This window comes from Carcharodon carcharias, chromosome 2, assembly GCF_017639515.1.
Source record: "Carcharodon carcharias isolate sCarCar2 chromosome 2, sCarCar2.pri, whole genome shotgun sequence".
Taxonomy (NCBI): domain Eukaryota; kingdom Metazoa; phylum Chordata; class Chondrichthyes; order Lamniformes; family Lamnidae; genus Carcharodon; species Carcharodon carcharias.
The window spans coordinates 153,040,291-153,061,721 of NC_054468.1; the positions used below are offsets into that span (position 1 = coordinate 153,040,291).

Genomic DNA, 21,431 nt, shown 5'->3' on the forward strand with positions numbered 1-21,431 from the left:
TTCTCCCAGCTTGTCTTCCATCATACACCCTCCATACATTTGAGGACATCTAAACTCTGCTACCCATATCTTAATTTGCACTTCCATTCAGCCATCAACCCTGTGCTGGCTGATCTCCCTTGACCCCCCGGTCTGATATGAGTCGAGAGGGAGACCATTTGGCCCATACAGTCCAGGCCAGCTCTCTGTAGAATAATCCCATCAGTCCCATTCCTCTGTTCTATCCCCGTAGCCCTGCAGGTTTATTTCTCTCAATTTCCTTTTTAAATCATTCGTTGTCTCCGCTTCCATCACTGTTGTAGGCAGGGAATTTCAGATCATCATCACTCACTGCATAAAAGTGTTCTTCCTCATATCCCTTTCTGTATCTGTTGCCTAAAACCTGTGTCCCCTTGACCTTGTACCATCAACTAATGGGAACAGTTTATTGTTGTCTGCATTATCTAAACCTGTCATCATCTTTTACATCTCTATCAAATCTCACATCAACCTCCTTTGCTCCAAGGAAAAAAACTCCAGGTTCTACTTAACCTTGTAGCTAAATTCCCTCAATCCTGAAATCATTCTGGTAAATCTCATCTATGCCATCTCAAGAGCCTTCACATCCTTCCTAAAATGTGGTGGACAGAACTGGATGTAATACTCTGGTCATTACCTAACCAGAGTTTATTAAGGTTTAGCGTAACGGATGTTATGTTTTGTACTTCTTTAATACTCAACACCTCTATTTAAAAAGTCCAAGATCCCATATGCTTTGCTAACCACTCTCTTAGTGTACCTTGCCACCTTCAAATATCTATGCACATGAACCCCCAGGTCCCACTGTGACTGCACACTTTTTAGAACTGTGCTATTAAACATATACTGTCTCCTCCCATCCCTTCTGCCAAAGTGCATCAGCGCACACTTCTCTATATTAAATTCCATCTGCCACTTGTCTTCCCATACTTCTAGCCTATCTATCCAGTTGCAGTGATTGGTATCAACCTCACTATTTGCCACTACTCTAAGTTTGGAATCATCCGCAAATTTTGAAATTTTACTCTATTCCAATATCTAAGCCATTTATATATATATCAAGGGGAGAATTTGCTCCCCGCCAGGGGGGTTTGGGTGGGAGCGGGCAGGTGCGCAATCATTTTACGTGGGCGGGCCAATTAAGGCATGTGTGCAAAAGAACACAGAAAGCTTCCAAAGGGAGATTATTAAAATTTTCAGAACTTATAACCAAAGAAAAAAAAAATTTTAAATGTCCCCTCATGTGAAAGTGTCACATGAGTTGGGACATGTCTATGAATATTAATAAAAATTTTTATAAAACTTTAAATACCTTCATGAAACCTCATCTCTCCCGTAGATGAGGTTTCATGATAAATGCAAAGGCTGCCTGGGCTCTTCGCCTGCCCGCCAACCGACAGGCAGCTCAGTTTATTGTTTTAATTGATATTTAAATGGCCTTAATAGGGCTTTGACAGTTCAGCAGGTGCGCAACCGACATGGGTGCATGCCCACTGAACTGAAAATCTGAATGACGCGTGGTGACATCAGGACACATGTCCAACGTCACCGTGCGTCATTTTACACATTGGCAAGCGGGCCCCACCCCTCCTAGCGAAGCTGAAGCTTCTGGCCCAAGAATAGTAGAGATCTGACACTTGGGAAACACCATTGTTTACCATCCTCCAGTCTGAAAAACAACCATTTACCATGACTTACTGTTTTCTATCCTTAACCCAATTTTTTGTCCAAACTGACACTGACCCTCCTTCTCCATGAGCCAAATTTTGTTAACCAGCCTTTTAAGCAGTATTCTATTAAATGCCCGCATACTATTTAGATACCAGAAAATTTTTGCGTTCCCTTTTATGTTAACTGTCAAACTATTCTCATATTCTCTCATTACCAATCTTATTTTCCTCTTCACTTCCCTTCTCATCTTAATGTATTTGGGTTGGTTCTCACTTGAAGAATTCATCTGACATACATTATGCACCCTTTTTTTTTGGTTCCATCACATTCTCTGTCTCCATCATCCAGCCTTGGCTGTCATTCCCTAGCATTTCCCTCTTGTTGGAATGTACCTTGTTTGTACCCGAAACATCTCCTCCTTAAAGATCACCCATTGTTCCAATACAGTTTTTACAGTTAACCTTTGGTTTCATTTTCTTTGGTTAGATCCCCTCTTATCCTATTGAAGTTAGCCATCTTCCAATTTAAAAGTTCTCCTTTACATTGTTCTTTGCTCTTTTCCATTACTAAACTAAACCTTATGCTACAATGATCACATTTACCCAAGTTGTTCTCCCACAGACACTTCGTCCATTTGGCCAACCTCATTTCCCAGCACCAGATCCAGCAATGCCTCCTTCCAAGTTGGTCCAAGAACAGACCGGTCAAGGAACTCCTCAAGATCGCATTTCAAAAATTCCTCCCTCTCCTTAGCCTTTACTGTAACATTAATTATAATTACAGTCCCCCATTGTCACTCAGTATCAGTTCTTGCATGTCTCTGTAATTTCCTTGCAGATTTGCTACTTTTTTTCTGTCTCTATTTGGAAGCTGATAGAATATCTCTAATAGTGTGATCAAATACTTTTTGCTTCTCAGCTCTAACAAGATGGATTCTGTCCTGTTCCCCCTTAAGGACATCCTCTCCTTCCAACACTACAATGTCTTCCCTAACCTCCCTTTTTCTCTTCCCTATCTTTTCTGAACACCTTGAATATTTAAGTGCCCAGTGCTCACAATTTTTAAGTCATGTTTCCGTTATTGCTACTACATCATATTCCCAAACATCTGTTTGCCCTCATAGCTCCGTGCTCATCTGCCTTAATCACCAAGCTTTATGCATTTACATACACAAATCCTAAACCTCTCTTTGTATTCCTCCTAGTCTTCTTAGAGGTGTTCAAAATCAACAGATGAAAGAAAAAAGTAATGTAATATATCTGTTCCTATAAGGGTAAAATAGTCTGTAAGATTGATTGTTACAGGACTCAAGTAAATGTTCGTATTTTTTGATAAGACTGCTTGCCTTTGAAGTACTGATCATTCATTAAATTATAATGAAGACTATCAGCCCTCCATGTTGGATGCTAACACTTGTTACTTACACAGTGGCGGTTTAATGGAGGACAAAAGTCCAAATCATTTCACTTCAGAAATGCTTCAGCACCTAACAAAATCTTCCAGGGGCTGGATTTTCAGCTTGGCGTATGGGCACGTGCCCGACACGCACGAGTGTAAAATAGTGCATGATGACGTTGGGCGAGCATCCCAATGTCATTGTGCACTCGTGCGATATTTTGGTCAGCGGGCGATGTGTGTGGCAGCGCTCCCACCAACAATTAAGAGGGCTGTTGAGCCCATTAATCTATAAATTAATTAAGCGGCCTTTGGATTTTTGTGGAAACCTCATCCGCAGACAGGATGAGGTTTCCGATGTTAATTAGAAATTTTTAAAACTCATTTTTAACATGTGCTCTGCCAGGTATTTCTTTAAATCTGAGATTTACTGTTGCCTTAAAGTGGGTGTAACTGGGAGATTAATTAGGGGATTTTTGTAGTTATTATAGCAGTAATTTTGTAGATGTATATATATGTGTTTACAAGTTTCTTGTATGAATAAATGTTTAGGGTCATAGAGGTCTACAGCACAGAAAAAGGCCCTTCGGCCCATCGAGTCTGCGCCGGTCAAACAAGTACCTAACTATTCTAATCCCATTTTCCAGCACTAGGCCCCATAGGCTTGTATGCCATGGCATTACAAGTGCACATCCAAATATTTTTTAAATGTTATGAGGGTTTCTGCCTCTACCACTCTTTCAGGCAGTGAGTTCCAGATTCCCACCACCCGCTGGGTGAAAAAATGCTTCCTCACACCCCATCTTGCCCCTTACCTTAAATCTATGCCCCCTGGTTATTGATTCCTCCATCAAGGGGAAAAGTTCCTCCTTGTCTACCCTATCTATGCCCCTCATAATTTTATACACCTCGTATAAAACCCTCTTGAGAGTTGGTCGTCTTATTACTACTAAATTCAAAGCCTGCATCTCGAAACATATAAGTTGCAAAAAATGGATTATGACAGTTGCTTCAAGTTTCCTTCTGGGGTTTGAACAACTCAACCTTTATCATTGGCTGCATCATCATAATTTTCATACAGAGTCACATGAACAGGTACATGTTCTCATTTTTGAAAACTTTATTTTTAATGTTAAAAATCACCAGCTCCCTGAGGCAGCTCTGAGCCTTCAGCGAGCTTTCACTGAGTGCACACAAGCGCATGCACACACTTCAGCGCTCACGCTCCTCCCACCCCCACCCCAGCGTTTCACCCTGGCTGGCTGTTAATTGGCCAGCCAGTGTGAAATCACGGGCGGCAGACTGTTGCGCAGCCACTCCCGGGCCTGCCCAATGAGGGGAGAATCCTCCCCCAAAGTGTATTAGGTTGGTCATTCTTATTAAGTCAGTTTCTTTGGAAATACCCAGTAAGTCTGTCAGTATTCTGCTGGAATTTACATGCCAAAATTATCACAGTTGTTTTTTTCTCGTTGCAGATGCTAACCTGTTTATTTTATAATTTTCTATTTCACTTTGATTTCCAGCGCTGCTTTTCCCTTTTATCTTAAACTCTCCTTGGAACTTTTTCAGAGTTAACGAATTACGTGACCCAACATATCAATACAGAGTGGACACAAGTAACTTCCAGGTGACTAATTCTCGATTCTGAAAAGCTCATAAATGCAGCTCAGATAAATTTAGTGAATATATTCTCATGTAGATAATGCCAGAACCCTTGGTTGAATGATGTCTTTCAGTAATTAGTTTTTGCATTGTGGTGACTGTCACAGACTGAGATATTACTAGTAATTTTTACACCAAACTGATTTTGTGATAGTTAACTGACTATGCAAATAAAAAGCTGCATGTGCATGAAATTTACTAAAACTGCCTTTGTAATTTTGGCTTGAATTCTGTTTGGGGATGCAGAGCAAAAGGGCCATGTGGGCATACAAACTGCTGGATGGCAGGGTGAACTTCAGCTCTGCAGCCATATTTTTTAAAGTTCATGGGGACTGACTCACATGAGAATGAGCCTGCCAATTTACATTGGTCAGTGTCTTCATGCCTCTAGTCTCTAAATGATGTCAAGAAATTGATGTCTGAGCTTTTTTAAAAAAATAGCTTTACTTAGAGCTGCTAAGGGTAGAAGTCGGACAAATTTCATTTAGACCTAGCTTCGTTTTCTAAGATATTATGAAACTCTCAAACATCCTTGGTAGTGTGATGGTACTTTGTAGATAAGATGCTGTATAATATCTGCTCTAGCCTCTGTAGAATGCTTTCATATATCACAAAGCTGACCGCATAGATATTTGAGTTAAAAATTTTTGTCAACTGTTAATAGAATGCATGTTTTTGTGTAACGTTGCATGCTGATCTACAGCTTTAAGCACACTCTCTGTTTACATACTAGCTTATTTCAGTTGGTATTGAATTCGCTGAGTCTGGAGCCCCGTTGCAGGCGTGCATAATCTAGGCTGATAGTTTAGTACAGGACCCAGACTGCTGCATTGCCAGAAATACTGATTTTCAGATGAGACTGTAGACTGAGATTCTGTGCACTTGTTTGGAGAGTTTGCTTATTGTTTGGCCAATATATTCTCTTCCCGATCACCACCAGAAACAGGTTAACTGGTACAAAAACAGAAACAGAAATACCTAGAAAAACTCAGCAGGTCTGGCAGCATCAGCGGAGAAGAGCCGGACCTGCTGAGTTTTTCCAGGTATTTCTGTTTCTGTTTTTGTTTTGGATTTCCAGCATCCGCTGTTTTTTGTTTTTATCTCAGGTTGTTCACTTACTGTTTGTGGATCTTGGTGTGTAGAAAGCAACTGGCATTTTGACGATTGTCAACTAAATTGGTTAATTGGTTATGAACTGCTTCGGGACATTCTGAGGACATCATCAAGTACTGTATAAATGCAAGTTTTTTGTTTCTTGTATACGGTCTTGTGGGATTCAAGTGTTCTATTGAAAAGATATACCAACTTGCCTTGTTATATGAAGAAAATGCCTTTATTTTCAATTTTATTTTTGCCACTGTTGTAGGGAATGAAGATTTTCTTCCTGATAGTGGGTTCCTTGTATATACTATACCTTGTTTTCCTGATTGTGAGGGCCTGCTCTGAACTGAAAAATATGCCATACTTTGGTATGTGGAATTTATTGCTGCATGAAATTTCTGCTAAAATATTCACTTATCCAGAAAAGGTTTGGTTGCATATGGGTGTATTATTGTTAAACATGAACCAATCTAAAGGATAATCCAAGTTCTCATTAATTTGCATATATCTATAGACTTACTGCCAAAGTCAATTTATATAGCGGTCCTGATTTAACATCCTGGCACTGGCATGGGACACAATCAGTTAATGTAATGTGGACAACACTGAGGTAGAAATTAGTTTGAATTTTCCTCCAATTAGTTGGACATTTCTTTGTTCTCCATTCGCACGTTAGTGAAAACAATATTTGACTATTTAATGACAGTAAGGTTCTTTGGTTTCATTTACCCGTTTAGCTGCTCTAACTCTCAGCACTGCTTCAATTCACCATGTTACAGTTACTCGGTTGCTGGGTGCTGCTGCTCCAAGTTCTGCCCAAAATGCTTCAGTCCTCTTCTCTTCTCCCAGCACCTTACCCCCATCTAAACCTTTTCCACAAATCACTCCAGTGCTGAATATCTATCCTGGCAGGAGGGGGCCCTGGCGCACCTGGGAGAGGAAGGAGCAGTACTGCCGCACAAAATTTAGAGGCAGAGGACTCTTGGGCTGTAAGAAAACTTGGCACAGTATATGTTGGGTCACTGATTTAGGGTAGGCATGTAAAGATCATTTTAAACATGGCTTCAATGCATTTTAACTATTTCAATTAAGAAAATATAATACTTCTATGGAAGTTTGTGACTTGCTGTGCTTGTACTGTTTGTTTTATTGAGTCTTTTATTAAATTCTGTTTCCCAGTTTCACTTCTCTATTTTAATATAGCACAAATCCCATTCTAGTATATTTTTGATGAGCGACTGACATCTGTATATGCTTTTTGTTTCAGATCTCCGACTGAAATTTTTGACTGGGCTAACATTTATTGTGCTGGTAATAAGGTAGGAGGGACCATAGGTACGGATGGAAGTAAGCCAGTTAAATAATAAAGAAGCTATGGAGGCTAAATTGGGCCATGTAGGGCCCATTTTCAGACAGCCTCCTAATGTTTTAAAATCTGTCAGTGACGTGGCGCAAATGCACTGGAAGCCATCTTTAAGTATGTTAATAACTGCTGGCAGCATGTAGAGCATGCAGATTATGACATCAGTCAACACACAATGGTGAATTGATGCCAGCACTGCCCTTTTGGAATGCCATATTCCAGTCTATGGCCTGAATTAACCTCGTACTGCTGAATGCATTTTAAATACATGAAGAAACTACACAAATTAAAAACTACTTAAAAGGATCATGAACTAATTACAAGTTAGTTATTGGATTGTTCCTTCTCGCTGTTTATGCAATTGTATGTTTTTGAAGCTTTCCTACACTTGAGTGGGCGTTGGGAGTAGTCAGGCTGGTGATTAAGTGCTTTTTTTTGTTAATTTAAAAGCTTGTGATGGAACAAGTTGCTTCCAGACATAGGTGACCTGAGTAGGTCTTCCTTCTACTGTGGGAACGCAGGGGAAGACGCTGGAAAAAGGATTTAAGGGAAAAGGGCTCTTAACAGGAAGCCATATCTACAAGGGCCTTCATGGAGCATTTTTCTTGCTTGAACTTAAGTGAGGACCAATGGACTATCTTCACTTCACTAAAGAGACCATGACTGAAATATGACAACTGCAACTCAAAGCAGGACAAAGACCACATTGCCTGTGGCTTTTAACTTTTATGCGTCTGGCGCCTTCCATGCTGCTGCTGGAGATATAAACAACAGGTGACAGTTTGCAGGATAAGCGAGGTCACTGAGGCTCTCTATACAGAGACAACTTCATCTCATTCCCTCTTGTCAGAAACAAACAGATGGAGTGAGCAAGAGGTTCTGCATGCGTGGCAGACTTCACATGGTACATGTTACCATCGACTGCATGCGCGTGACCTTGTATGAGCCTCGCAAACTGAATCATAAGATATTCCATTCCATCAATGTGTAGAGTTATGTGAACATAGGCAATACACAATGCAGGTGAGTGCCTGTTATCTTGGTAATAGTCACAATTTTTTCATTCTGTGGCAATCCTCTGTGCCACCACTATAAATCAAAGGCTGGCTACTGGCCGACAAGGATTATCCACTGATGACATGGCCCAAGACACTGGCCCAGAACCTACACACAGGCGCACAGTACGGTAGGCCTACTATCAGAGCTATATTGCCATAAGGAATATTATAGATCATAGTAATCGGCATCATCTAGCAATGCTTCAGCTGCCTACACTTCTGTAGAGGAGCCCTACCGTACACAGCTGAGCAGTATCAACATTTGTGGTAGTATGCTTCATGCCGTTGAGGGAACAGCCCTTGTGACCATCATCATCTATGAGCTGGGCAGGAAGGAGCAAGTAGAAATTACTTTCTGCTCAGGTTCTACGTGGTGAAATAATTACTGAGTGAAATAGTTATGAACCCCATAGAGACTTTTAAATAACTTTTAAAAAGATATTTGAATTCCCAGTGACTGACTTAAAGGAATTGCATGCCAAACTTTCAAATTTCAAGATTTTTACTCTTAACAGGCAAGAACATTACCTAATAGGTGACTAGCACTGTAAACTACAAAAAAAATTACCTTAATTTGCAGTCTTAACATGACCAATAACCCCACGCTGCAAATATTTACTTTCCTGCATGCTCTGCACAGCATGGAGTCTTTAAAGTACATTGTCCATTGTCACTTCCAGATTCCAATGGACTCACGTCTCCCTGTTTTGCCAAGTAACATTGAGTGACTGTTGAAAGTTTTCAAAGAATTCCCGAATTGTTAGCCCACTCCAGTGATTTCTCTTCCTAGCCTTGCCAGGGAAAATCTTCCAGAGTCTTTAGAGTGCCAAGAGATGCGCCTCTTCAACCAGAGACTGTCCTCGCTCCTGCATTCTGCCTGGTAGTTCACAGAAAAGCAGTACATTCCTCTCTGCTAACTACAGTAGCGTCAGCCTTTTGTCTTTCTGAGAGACCTCTGTCTCTTTCTGTCCAAAAACTCTAGAGGCAAAGGCCTAGATTTTCATGTAGATTCAGGAAAATTCGACTTGCGCACTTTTGCGGCTTCCAAACAGCACATACAACCCATGATTTTGCTCGAGATTTTTGTTAGTCCATGCAGGGTTTGCTGTGCAGTTTGCTTGCCATGGTGTGGGACAGGAGGAGAGTGGGTGCTCTCATACTCTTCACCCAAAGCCTATGCCCCCTCAGATCCTCTAAGCCCCCCCTCAACCTCCATAGCCATTCATCCAGCATCCACTATTTGCAGTCCTCCAGAATCATGTAACAGCATAGGAATTATTTTAAATGCAGGTGTAATAGATATTGTCACAAGGGGTTTAATGTAATAAAATTATTATTCAAAGGTTTGTCGTTGATACTGCAAAAACACTTCTCAATTGGAAAAAAATCCTTTAAGTAGCCATTAGGTTGTGTAAACAAAAAACCAGCAGGTATTCTGAAACCTCATCAAAGGCTGAATATGTTATCACAGCCTCAAAATGGTCAATCATTGCTTTGTGTTAACAGAACTGAGTACTCCAAAGTTTTTGGAACTCAGCCAAGCATTCATAATGACCACAACTATCAAAAAAGGAACTAGACAGGTGACAGGGATGGAAGCAGGTGTTTTCCTCAGAGGGGACAGCAAGTTCGTACCCCAGGGAGCCATTGCTCTCCCCTGGTGTAGCACCTCAGCAATCCTAGTAATCTGTGGAGAACAGATTAGATTTCTGTGATACCCTGGAAGCCCCTTTGTCAGTGGTATCCAGAGCCACAATGGCAGCAATGAGAGCTTGCAAGGTAGCAGTCTAAAGTTAATACCGCAGCATTCAGACCTGCTATGAAAGTTTGTACTGTAATACAAACTGTAACATTCAACATCAGATGCTGCATTATGGTGTGTTTCACAGGTGTGGGTGTGCTGGTGGAAGTGACCACTTGTTCCATGTTGGAAAGGAAAGAAGTGTTGGTACTGAAACCCTCCATTCTCTTTGACATTGCACTAAGCATTTGAGCACATTCACCTGTCAACCGCCTTCTGTAGTGTAGCCCATCAAAATTCTCATCTGAGTCTTCTGTAGAATGTGATATCTCATTCTCTGGTTAGCTGGCATCTGCATTACTGTGCCTCCACCACCCCCCCCCCCCGCCCCCAACACCTGTGCCTATATCTCACTATGTGCTTATCCATAAGACCATAAGAAATAGGACTAGGAGTAGACCATGTGGCCCCTTGGGCTTGTTCCACCATTAAATACTGGTCATCTGTCACACCTCTGTTTCCTGTCTGATTCCCATATCTCTTGATTCCCCAACCAAAAATCTGTCTTATCTCTCCATTGAACCATCTGGAGCAGAGAATTCCAAAAATTCACAACCGCCTGAGGGAAGTAATTTCTCCTCATCTCTATCCTAAACGGTCGACCTCCTTTATCCTGAAACTGTGCCCTCCATTTTTAGATTCCCCAGTCAGCGGAAATAACCTCCATGTTTACCCTGTCATGTCCCCTCAGGATCTCGTACCTTTTAACGAGATCGCCTCTCATTCTTCTGATCCCTCTCTTCCTAAATTCTAAAATATGTGCAATGTTACTCTACAACCTGGCATTTTCTAGTGTAAGATCAAGTGGTGACACTTGTTTATCTCTCCCTGCACTGACTTGGAAGGTTCAGTTCTTGGGTATCTGATATGACTAAGGGACATAAGTTAGGTTGTGTTGGGGCAAGAGGAGAATGCAAAAATTGTGTATTGTCTGCAGCTTCCAAGTCAGAAGAGATTGAGGGATGAGAGGGAAGGATGGTTAAGTATGCAGATACTCTCCCCATCAATCGCTTAAGATCTACCACTAACCACCGCCTCAGTGATGCCCTTTCCAGTGATAGCTGACATTGTCTCCTTAATGGAGATTAAAACATGCAGGTATGCTTGTCCTCCTTCAGTTCTTGCTGCTGCTGGCTGTTATGCGCCAGTCTCTCCTGCAAGAAAGAGGGAACTATGTCAGCAAGTGTTCTGCAATATGTGTGGGTAATGTGGCTGCCATGATTAGATAGCTATGTGCTAGTTGTGAGTTATGGATGTGAGGCTTGCCACATTGCTAAGTGAATGTGGGCAAGATAAAGCATATGAATGTTAGGGTTGAGCCTTGATTGATTGAGATTGTATGTATGGGGGTACTGTAGTGAATTGACTAGTGGTGCAGTTAGGAGAATATACCATTTAAAGATGAACACACATACCGTGGCAATTAGTGTGAGATCATTAAACTTCTTGCACTGCATCTATGGTCCAAGAGGAACACACTTAGCATTGACATCTGGCACTGCTATTTCCACACTACCTCCTGAGCATGTGTCTGCAGGGCCTTCTGTGCCTCTGTGGAATCAGGGCATCTCTCTTTCTTTCTTTCTGCTCCTTCCACTGTTGTGTCTAAAAACCTTAGTTACACGGTCTCTCAGATGCTCAGTCGTTGCTCAAAATGTCAGCACAGAATCTGTTTTCAAAGAATTTCACACCACTTCTTGCAGCCACAACGTAGTTCTCCTTAAAAGTGGTGAAGGCCACTTATGAGAATGCAGAGAACCATTAAATATTAGAATAATGTCTGATTATTTTTCCTCTTGAAATCCTAACTAAAGCAAATTTTTCAAAAATTGGGTTGGTGAAATGTTGGTAGGACTATTTTAGAAAATAATATCACTTTCACTGCCCTTAACCTGACCTAAGATTTTTGCAGTTACATTGCATTTTCTCAGTATCACTTTAAACATGTAATTGTAACATTTTCTTCTCTTGATAATTATTTTTGTTTCTTAACTTTTTTTTTCAGCATTGTAATATTATACCTGAGGTTTGGAGCAAAAGTTCTGCAAGATAACTTTGTAGCTGAGCTCTCAACTCATTATCAGAACTATATCCTTTAGTGTGCTTCAACTTGATTTCTGATGGTGACTAATGTTTAGACTGCAATAAAAAATTTGGATTGTGATGTAACACTAGCTAGTGCAGGTGTATAAAGATGCCAAGCCTATACAAGTTTAGCGTGTAATTTATGAGGAATTCCATTTAAAGAGAGTACGTAGAATTGGACTATATTTATTCGATCTTAATTGGACAAAGAAAAAATCCTATAGGACAGACTTGCAGTGGAGACTGAAAACTGGGGTCAGCTGTGGCGGGGCATTTGGGAGGGGTGGGGCAACAGGGGTGTGGTGGTCACTCAGGTTCAGACAAATCATTAACATCTGTAAGAAAACTTCAGTGAGAAAACCCTTGAGAAGTATAGTTTGAGCAGGTGTATATTTATGTAAATTCAGTTACCACCTCCTAATATTTGGGACAAGTGGAGAAAGGCCAAGCAAGTATAGCATTGTTAACTTTCCTAATGTAATGATGAATATTTCAATGTTCTTAAAATTGTCTTGTGTCAAATTTCTTGTGTTGAGCCAATGCTTATTGTCACGGAGTGTTTTTTTGACCATTTTTAAGTTATTTTTAATATTGCATTTCCATGTGTTTGATTCACTTCCTTTACTAAGGCTACCAGCTGAATTTTTATCTTTCTATGGCCTGCTGAACTACTACCTGTATACATTGGCATACGTTTATTCCCCTTCAAAGAATGCCATGTATGGTATGTGAAACTTTATACATGATGTGGCGATTGGCTATTTGGCTAGCCTTTGAATGAAAATTGCTACAGATGTGATACTGAGGATTTGTCAAAATGCAGTATAGAAGTTATGTCCAAATAAAACTTCGGTTGAAGTTAACAATTGGTTGGATGAATAGAATTTTATTAACATAGGCCTCAATCGGAGACTCAGAAGGTAAGGAATGTGAATGTCAGGGAGAGGTAAGCTGACACAGGGAAGGAGCTGGTTGGTGAATAGCTGGTGAGATCTTTTGAACAAGTCTTCAATCTATTTCCAGTAAGTTCGGATAGTAGTCTACCAAAAAGAGGGCGCATCAGTTCTGTTAAATGCACATTGTGTGCCATGTGGGAACTCCAGGATGTTTCTGGAGCAGTTTCTGTGCAGGAAGTATTGTCAGCTGGAGGGGCTGAGCCTCTATTTTGGAGCTTGAGCAGCAGCTGGTGTCTCTGCCGTGCATCTGTGAGCTATGTGGATTGCATATTTCAGGAGAATGTCATCCCACCCCAGCTTAAGAATGTATAGACAGAGGACTAGGTAACCGCCAGATCAGTATTCAGTTCTGAGTACCGGTGAGAGTGATGGTCCCTCTGTGGACTGCAGCCGGAGCCAAGTACAAGGTACCATGGTGTACAGTGGAGAAAGAAGGAGGTCAGAAAATAAATAGTAATAAGTGGTTCAATAGTTAGGGGGATAATCGGGTGTTTCTGCAGATGTGATTCCAGGATTGTGTGCTGCTGATGCCAGGGTCACTTGAGTCACTGCAGAACATTCTGAGGGTGGAGGAGCCAGAGCTCATATTGGTAGCAATGACATAGGTAGAAGGATGAGGTCCTGCAGGCAGATTTAGGGAGATGGGAAAGGAATTAATTTGCAGAATCTTAAAGGATCTCCACTTTACTCTTGGTGTCACATGCTAGTGAGTAAAGAAATAAGAGGATACTGCAGATGAATGCATGGCTGGAGAGATGGTGCAATAGGGCTCAAGATTTCTGGCCAAGGGACAGATACTGGGGCTAGGTAGGACCATATGGGTTGTATGTCATCAAAGCCAGAATTGTTGTGTAGAGGCTTGCTCCTGTTGTTTGGGAGAGTTTAAACAGGGTTGGCAGGACTATGAGAATCTGAGTGTGGATTGAGAGGGAGAGAAGCAAAGCTGGAAATGGAAGGCAGATTATTAAATGAATATTTAAGGCAGAGGAAACAAAGGCTTGGAAGTAGACCATAAAGGAATTTGGCAGTACTTAATGATATACACTTCAATGCAAGGAGTCGAATGCACTAAGGAAACAGATAGACACTTTGAGGATGATATCACAGCTATTACTGAAATATGGGTTAAAGAAGAGCAGAATGAAGCTTAATACAGAGAAATATGAAGTGATTCACTTTGATAAGAAGAACGTGAAAAGAGAATATAAAATACAATTCTAAAGGGGGTACAGGAGGCACCTGGGTGTAAATGTGCATAATCATTTAAGATTGCCTGACGGGTTGAGAGAGGGGTTAATGAGGCATACAGCATCCTGGGCTTTATCAATAAGGGCATAGAGTACAAATACAAAGAGGATATGTTAAACCTGTATAAGACAGTGGTTCGGCCTCAGTTTGAGTATTGCCTGCAGTTCAGGGCACCACACTTTGGAAAGGTATGAAGGCATTAGAGAGAGTGCAGAAAAGATTCAAGAGGATGGTACCAGGGATGAGGAACTTCAATTACATAGATAAATTGGAGAAGTTGGGACTGTACGTATTGGAGAAGAGAAGGTTGAGAGGAGCTATTCAAAACCATGAGGGGCCTGGACAGACTAGAGTAGAGGGAGAAACTGTTCCCATTAGTGAAAGGATTGAGAATCAGAGGGCAGAGATTTAAGGAAGTTGGTATAAGAAGCAGTTGCAATATGAGGGAAAACCTTTTGGTGCAGTGAGTGGTTAGGATCTGGAATGCGCTACCTGTGTGTATGCTGGAAGCAGGTTTAATTGAGACATTCAAGAGGGATTTGGATTATTATTTGAAAAAGGAAGAATGTTCAGAGCTATGTGGAGAAGGTGACAGAGTATCACTAGGTGAATTGCTCCTTCAGAGAATGAGCCGAGACACAACAGGCCTTATGGCCTATGTTCTGTAGCTATTCTGTAAAATAGCTACTTGAAGGTAAATCAGTGGCAGAGCATTGGGGGGCATTCAAGGGGAAGATAGGGAAGGTTCAGAACAATTATGTTCCCACAAAGTAAAAATGTGAGACTCTCAAATTTAGACTCACAGGATATCAAGGAGCACAGAGGGTAGGATAAGACAAGTACCAAAGGACAGGAATGGGGATGTTTGCTGATGATTGAACAATGTTCAATACCATTTGAAACTTTTCAGATTCTGAAGTAGTCCATGCCCGCATGCACCAAGAGCTGGACAACATTCAAGCTTGGGCAAGAAACATTCACATCACACAAGTGCAAGGCAATGACCATTTCTCCATGACATTCAATGGCATTATCATTGCTGAATCCCCCGTCATTTACATCCTGGATGTTACCGTTGATCAGAAACTTAACCGGACCAGCTATATAAATACTGTGACCACGAGGGAGATCAGAGGCTGGGAATTTTCCTCTTCACTCCCTAAAACTTCTCAGAGGCAATTAGACATGGGAACAAATGCTGGGCTCACCAGTGAAACCCACATCCCAAGAACAAATAAAAATTTAGTGGTTTAGATTAAATGTAGATTAAGAAGTTTGCAGGTGTGACCACAATTGGACTGTATGGTTGACAGTGAGGAAGGAAGCTGTAGACAGCAGCAAGATATATATAGATTGGTCGAGTAGACAGAAAAGTGACAAATGGAATTCAATCTGGAGAAATGTAAGGTAATGGCTCTGGGTGCGAAACAAGGCAAGGGAATATACAATAATTGATAGAATACTGAGGTGTAAAAGAACATGGGGACCTTTGAGCGCATGTTCACAGAACCCTGAAGATAGCAGGATAGATAGATAGATAATGTGGTTAAGAAAGCATTTTGGATACTTCGCTTTATTGGCAGAGGCATAGAAAGTAAGAACTGGGAGGTTATGCTAGGACTGTAAAAAACTACTTCGATCACAGCTAGAGTCACTGCATTATGGGAAGGATGTGATTGCACTATAGAAGGTTCAGAGGAGATTTAGATCATAGAATCATAAAAATTTATAGCACCAACTGGTCCATTGTGTGTGTGCTGGCTGACAAGTAACCATCCAGTCTAATCCCACTTACTAGCTCTTGGTGTGTAGCCTTGTAGGTTATGGCACTTCAAGTGAATACCCAAGCACTTTTTGAATATTATAAAGATTTCTACATCTACCACCCTTTCAGGCTGAGAGTTCCAGATCCACACTACCCTTGGGGTGAAAGGCTTGCCCTTCAAATCCCCTCTAACCCTTCTATTTCTTACTCTAAATCTTTGCCCCTTGTTATGGGTCCCTCAACCAAGGGAAATCTATCTAGATCTCCCATGATTTTACAGACATCAATTAGGTCTCTCGTAAGCCTCCTTTCTTCCAAAGAAAACAGCCCAACCCATCCAGACTTAACTCATAACTAAAATTCTGCAGTCCAGGCAACATCCTCATAAATCTATTTTCCTAAAGTAGCTCTTTAGGGGGCTCTTGTGGGTTTTAAGTCAGAACAAAAATGATGAATTTTACTTTTGTAACCAATCATGTGACTTTCATAGTAATAAAATGCTGCTGTTCCTTGGACATAACTTCCACCAAATGTTAGAACGTCATTGAACTCAACTCTCACATTACAGTGGGTATGAATGAAATTGAGTGTTCAAGGCTAAAAGTAAAAATTACAGGCTATATGACATTGCATACACCTTCCCAGTTAAGATATTACGCTCTAAATTGGTTGCTAGTGTTTCATTCATTGCAATTTAAGTCTGTACACCAAGTAGTACACAACTTATTTTTAGATTTGGATTTAAAATTGCAGTATATTTTCAATGCCATCTAATGGGGTGGATACATGGACCAGAGTTATTTTAAAAATCTATTACATTTCAAACTATACTTAAGTTTGGCCCAATTTATTGCGTTTACAAAACTGAAGTGACTTGCAGCTCCTCTTACTCCCTCACTTGCTTCCTCCTTCTCGCCACCCCTCTCCCAAGCCCTCACTCACACTGAAGGTTCAGCAGAGGCTTGGGGCAAGTGAGAGAGGCGGTGAGCGGGAGGTTCGGAGAAGGAACGGACAGGCAGCAGGGTTAAGGAGTGGGAGAGGCGGCGAGAAAAAGTTAATTTTTTTTTACATTTTAAAATTTATTTTGTTCTAAAAAGTATTTCATTTATGAGTATAGGAATTTAGGATCGTATAGCATTTCAACTTTTCAATATTTTTTCTGACAAGATCTTACAGAACCTAACTACGGGTTTTACTTTGGTTGTAATGGGAAAATATGATTCGCTTATGTTATTTCAATTAAAGTTGCATTTTTCAGGAATGTAACTACAATGGTTAGTGATAAATTACTGTACCTGGACTCCAAGAGTTAAATTAGGAGGAGAAATTGCACAAACTAAGGAATTTAAAGGGGGTGATTTGATCAAAGATTTCAAGATATTAAAGAGAACAGATCGGGTAAATAGAAACTATTTCCATTGGTTGGGGTGTCAAGCACTACTAGCCAGAACTTTCAGGAGTAAAATTAGGAAATACTTCCTCACGAAAAGTGTGGTAGAAGCTTGGAACTCTTTTGCAAATGGCAATTAATGCTAAAGATTGATAGATTTTTGTTAACCAAAGGTATTAACAGATATGGGAAGTTAGGTCATGGATCAGCTGTGATCACATTGAATGACAAACAGGTTTTAGAGGCTAACTCCTGTTACTATAACTTTTACAAAAAGCCAGCACAGGCACAATGATCCAGACAGCCCTTTGTGCTGTATCATTCTGTGAATTACCAACAGACTTTCATCTAAGGCATTAAATATTACTTTTTTCTTGACACATCACAAAGAGCAGTGAATTTTTGAGTACATAAACTGTGCTATCTTTTGTATATTTAATTTTTGAGACAATACATTCACCAAACACAAGGTATGATAGTCAAAGCTGACTCATGATGATAAGGCTGCCTGGAATGCAATCAGTGTTTCAGAGACCTGACACTTTTTTCAGTTAAAGCACAATTAGCTATTGTGGTATATTGTGAGAATGTTGCTGTTTTCGTGGCAGAATATTGCAAGAAGCTGCAGATCTTTAATGTGCTGGGATCTGTTCCAAGTAGGAAACACTAGTCTCTCTATATTGAAGAACTGTTACATTCATTTGTCAGATAAGCCTTTGTACAGAAAGTTATTTCAATAATATTCTCTCTCCTTAGAATCCCAGCTAAAGGATAACCCAGCCTTTTCCATGTTAAATGATTCTGATGATGATGTGATTTATGGGTGAGTTAAATGCTACCATGGCTTAAGACCATAACTGGTTTTATTATTAACAACTGGGCCATTTTTGACACTTGAATCATCTTGTGTTTGTGTTGCTGTCGTTTGCCTAGAAAATTTTGTGTCTTTTAGGAATGTAAAATTTTATTTCTGGAGGCTTTCAAGTGCTAATTGGAAGATTATTAATTTATTGTTCGGCTTCTTCAAGCATTGTATTTAACGCTGTGCAGTGCTTCTGAGGGATTGCCTAGGAGTGTTTTCCAGGCAGTCTTTTTTTTTGCGAATGTGATCTTGACCAGCTTGCCTGGGGATTCTCTATACCTTGAGCAATGGGCTAGCTTGTGAAATGAAAGATGCTTTTGAGAATTGCATTTTATCTCTGCATCACTCGAGGACATGCAAGGTATTGATCAGAAGATATAAAGGAAAAATGCTCAATTTTTGGTTTGTATCATAACCAATTCTGGTGCTTACGGATTCTGGTCCATACTTGGACACAATTCTTGGGTTCATGCAGAGAAAAGGTGAAAGCTGCATTGGTCGATTTTTTTTCTTCAATAACAGTTGTGTAGCTTCACTTTTTGGGAGTGTGAAATGTATCATGATTCAGAAGTTCAACAGAAGAGTGTTTCATTTGTTCCATGTGAAACATCCACCTCTGACATTCGGCAGGTTCACTGATGGATCGTGAGTGCTAGATTTGTCATTAGAGGTTGGTTTTCTTTCCACTAAGCTCCACATAACCCAGCTACGGCTACAGTACCCTTGTTTACAGGGTTATCAGTTCTCTGCATGGCCTTAGCTGTTTTAAGTTGCACACTTTGGAGCCCTTAAACTTCTCAGTTTGATTTGGAAATATTCTAGCCCAAGCATGTCAGATATGCAACAGACCAGCTAAAAGTTTCTTGGCCGATGTGCTTGAGCTATGAAGTACCAAAATATTTCATGCACCTTTCGCAAGGCTCATCAGGATGTGATAGTGCAGTTATATTACTGGGCTAGGAAACCATAGCCCGGAGTAGTGATCTGGAGATATGAGTTCATATCAGCTAAGGAATTTAAATTCAGTTAATTAAATAAATATGGAATAAAACATAAGCATGAGTAATGGTGACCATGAAAAGACCAAATTGTTGTAAAATATCCATCTGGTTCACCAATATCCTTTTAGGGAGGGAAATGTACCATCTTTAGCAGGTCTGTACAATATGTGAATTCAGAGCCGCTACAATGTGGTTGACTCTAAACTACATTTTAAATGGCCTAGCTAAAACAATTGTGTTCAAGAGGAGGCTCACCATGACTTTCTCAAAGGTAATAAATGCTGGCCCTGCCAGTGACCCCCACATCCTGTGAATGAATAAAAGAAAATTGAAATAGTGCAACAGATATCCATTAACCTACTTCAATCCTTTGAACCAACAGTTTTTGAAAGTTACAAAAGTTTTTCTACAATAACTTTGAACTTTTCCATGTTAGGAGTGATTATGAAGAAATGCCTCTACAAAATGGCCGTGCCATTAAATCAAAGTATAAAGATGAATCTGACAGTGACTGAAGTACATCTTCAGAAGACTAATCGTTACCAAGAGTATATACACTACACTGACTGCTGAAAATGAATGGAACTGAATTTTCTTCGAAATACCTTTCACACCACCATCCTCTTATCCATCTCAATTCCTGTAACTAAAGTCATCTTCATCATGACTTCACAAGTAAATATTTAACGGTTTCATTCTCCGAGCACCTCATCTTGCTGTCCTACCCTCATTCAATATCTTCTGATTTGTGAGCAAAGGAGCAGCCATATGCATGCTTGAAGATGAGGTTTATTTTTTCTTCCACGGGGAAAAAGGGAGTATAGTTTTATTTTTTGTCAGAAATCAGCCCACTAAATTTCTAAAACCATTTGTACCTTGTGAACAAGCGTAGCGTCATGAATGTTTGTGTTGTGAACCTGTTTGTAGGCTAAGTACTAATAAGCAAGATGTTCAGAGCTTTGTGGCAGGGTTAAGGTGTAATGCTTTTAAAGCAAAAATTAGAATGCTGCTTGTGAGCAAGTTTATTTATTGCATTTTTAAAATCAAAGAAATCTTAAAATAAATTGAGCAGCAGACTCGGGGCTGAAATTCTAGTTCCTATCAATATTAGCATAAAAAGCAGATCCAAGTGTAAAACATTCCACTTTACAAAGTGTGATTTACTTTGTTAAAAAAAATGAAACCTGGAATTTCAGCCTCCATTTTAGTTGATGCTGCTTTTAAAATGAGGCTGTACGTTGTTAAATAAGATTTATACTGCCACAGTTTGGGAGCTGATATTTGCAAGGAATCTGCAGAAGTTCATTTGCTCTGATCATGTCATTGCAGCAAGTTACTGTTCTTGAGGTTTGTTTTTCCACTACATCAGTAAAAATCAACCTCCACTGCTCCATAACAGTAACATTTTGACTATTAACACTTCTTGGGAAATTTCTGCATCCCTGGGCTGGTTGACTTTTTTGTTTTGATGTTGTACTTAATATTCAACTTTTGGAAGTATTTTGCTGCAATATTAACTGTAAATTACTAATCTAAATATGGAAAATTCAAATTGCGAATATTTTATTTCTCTTCTCCCTATTTCTATCTTCTTGCCCCATTCTCTATCTTAATGTAATTGTTATTTTATCCTAACTAATTAAACTTATTCTATATTTGCTAAACTTTGCTTCCATTGGAAACTATATTTGCTTATGTTCTCCCTTCCAGGTTAACAAGTAGAAATAGTTTATTTAGAGATAATGTCATAGTGCTCAAATAGACTGTCCAAATTTTGATCTTGTATACAAAGCATACCAGCACAATAGATATGGGAATGAAGAAGTACAATGCAAGTAACATGAGTTTAATGTTTCTTGGGCTTTGTACTAAGAAAGAAAAAAACTTCTATTTATAAAGCACCTCTTCTCTCTCTAGGGCATCCAAAAACACTGTACAATCAATAAAGTGCTTTGGAAGCAGAGACACAGTTATGATGCAAATATGACAAAACCCTTCAAACAACAATAGAGATAAATGAGCACAAATACAAAGTAAAATACTGCAGATGCTGGA

General features: G+C 40.0%; 1 protein-coding gene across 6 annotated transcripts in view; it reads left to right on the forward strand.

Annotated features, from left to right (window-relative positions):
• Window positions 1-21,040, forward strand: part of tmem181 (transmembrane protein 181) — a 118,293-nt gene extending 97,253 nt beyond the window's left edge. For all 6 annotated transcript variants that reach the window (XM_041177375.1, XM_041177392.1, XM_041177383.1 and 3 more), the window contains 7 exons: window positions 4,654-4,711; window positions 6,113-6,215; window positions 7,115-7,166; window positions 12,075-12,157; window positions 12,789-12,878; window positions 18,270-18,336; window positions 19,813-21,040. In XM_041177375.1, coding sequence (XP_041033309.1) covers window positions 4,654-4,711; window positions 6,113-6,215; window positions 7,115-7,166; window positions 12,075-12,157; window positions 12,789-12,878; window positions 18,270-18,336; window positions 19,813-19,891 — 532 coding nt within the window. In that variant the 3' untranslated portion in view covers window positions 19,892-21,040. The remainder of the gene's footprint in view (window positions 1-4,653; window positions 4,712-6,112; window positions 6,216-7,114; window positions 7,167-12,074; window positions 12,158-12,788; window positions 12,879-18,269; window positions 18,337-19,812) is intronic.
• The last annotated feature ends 391 nt before the right edge of the window (window positions 21,041-21,431 follow it).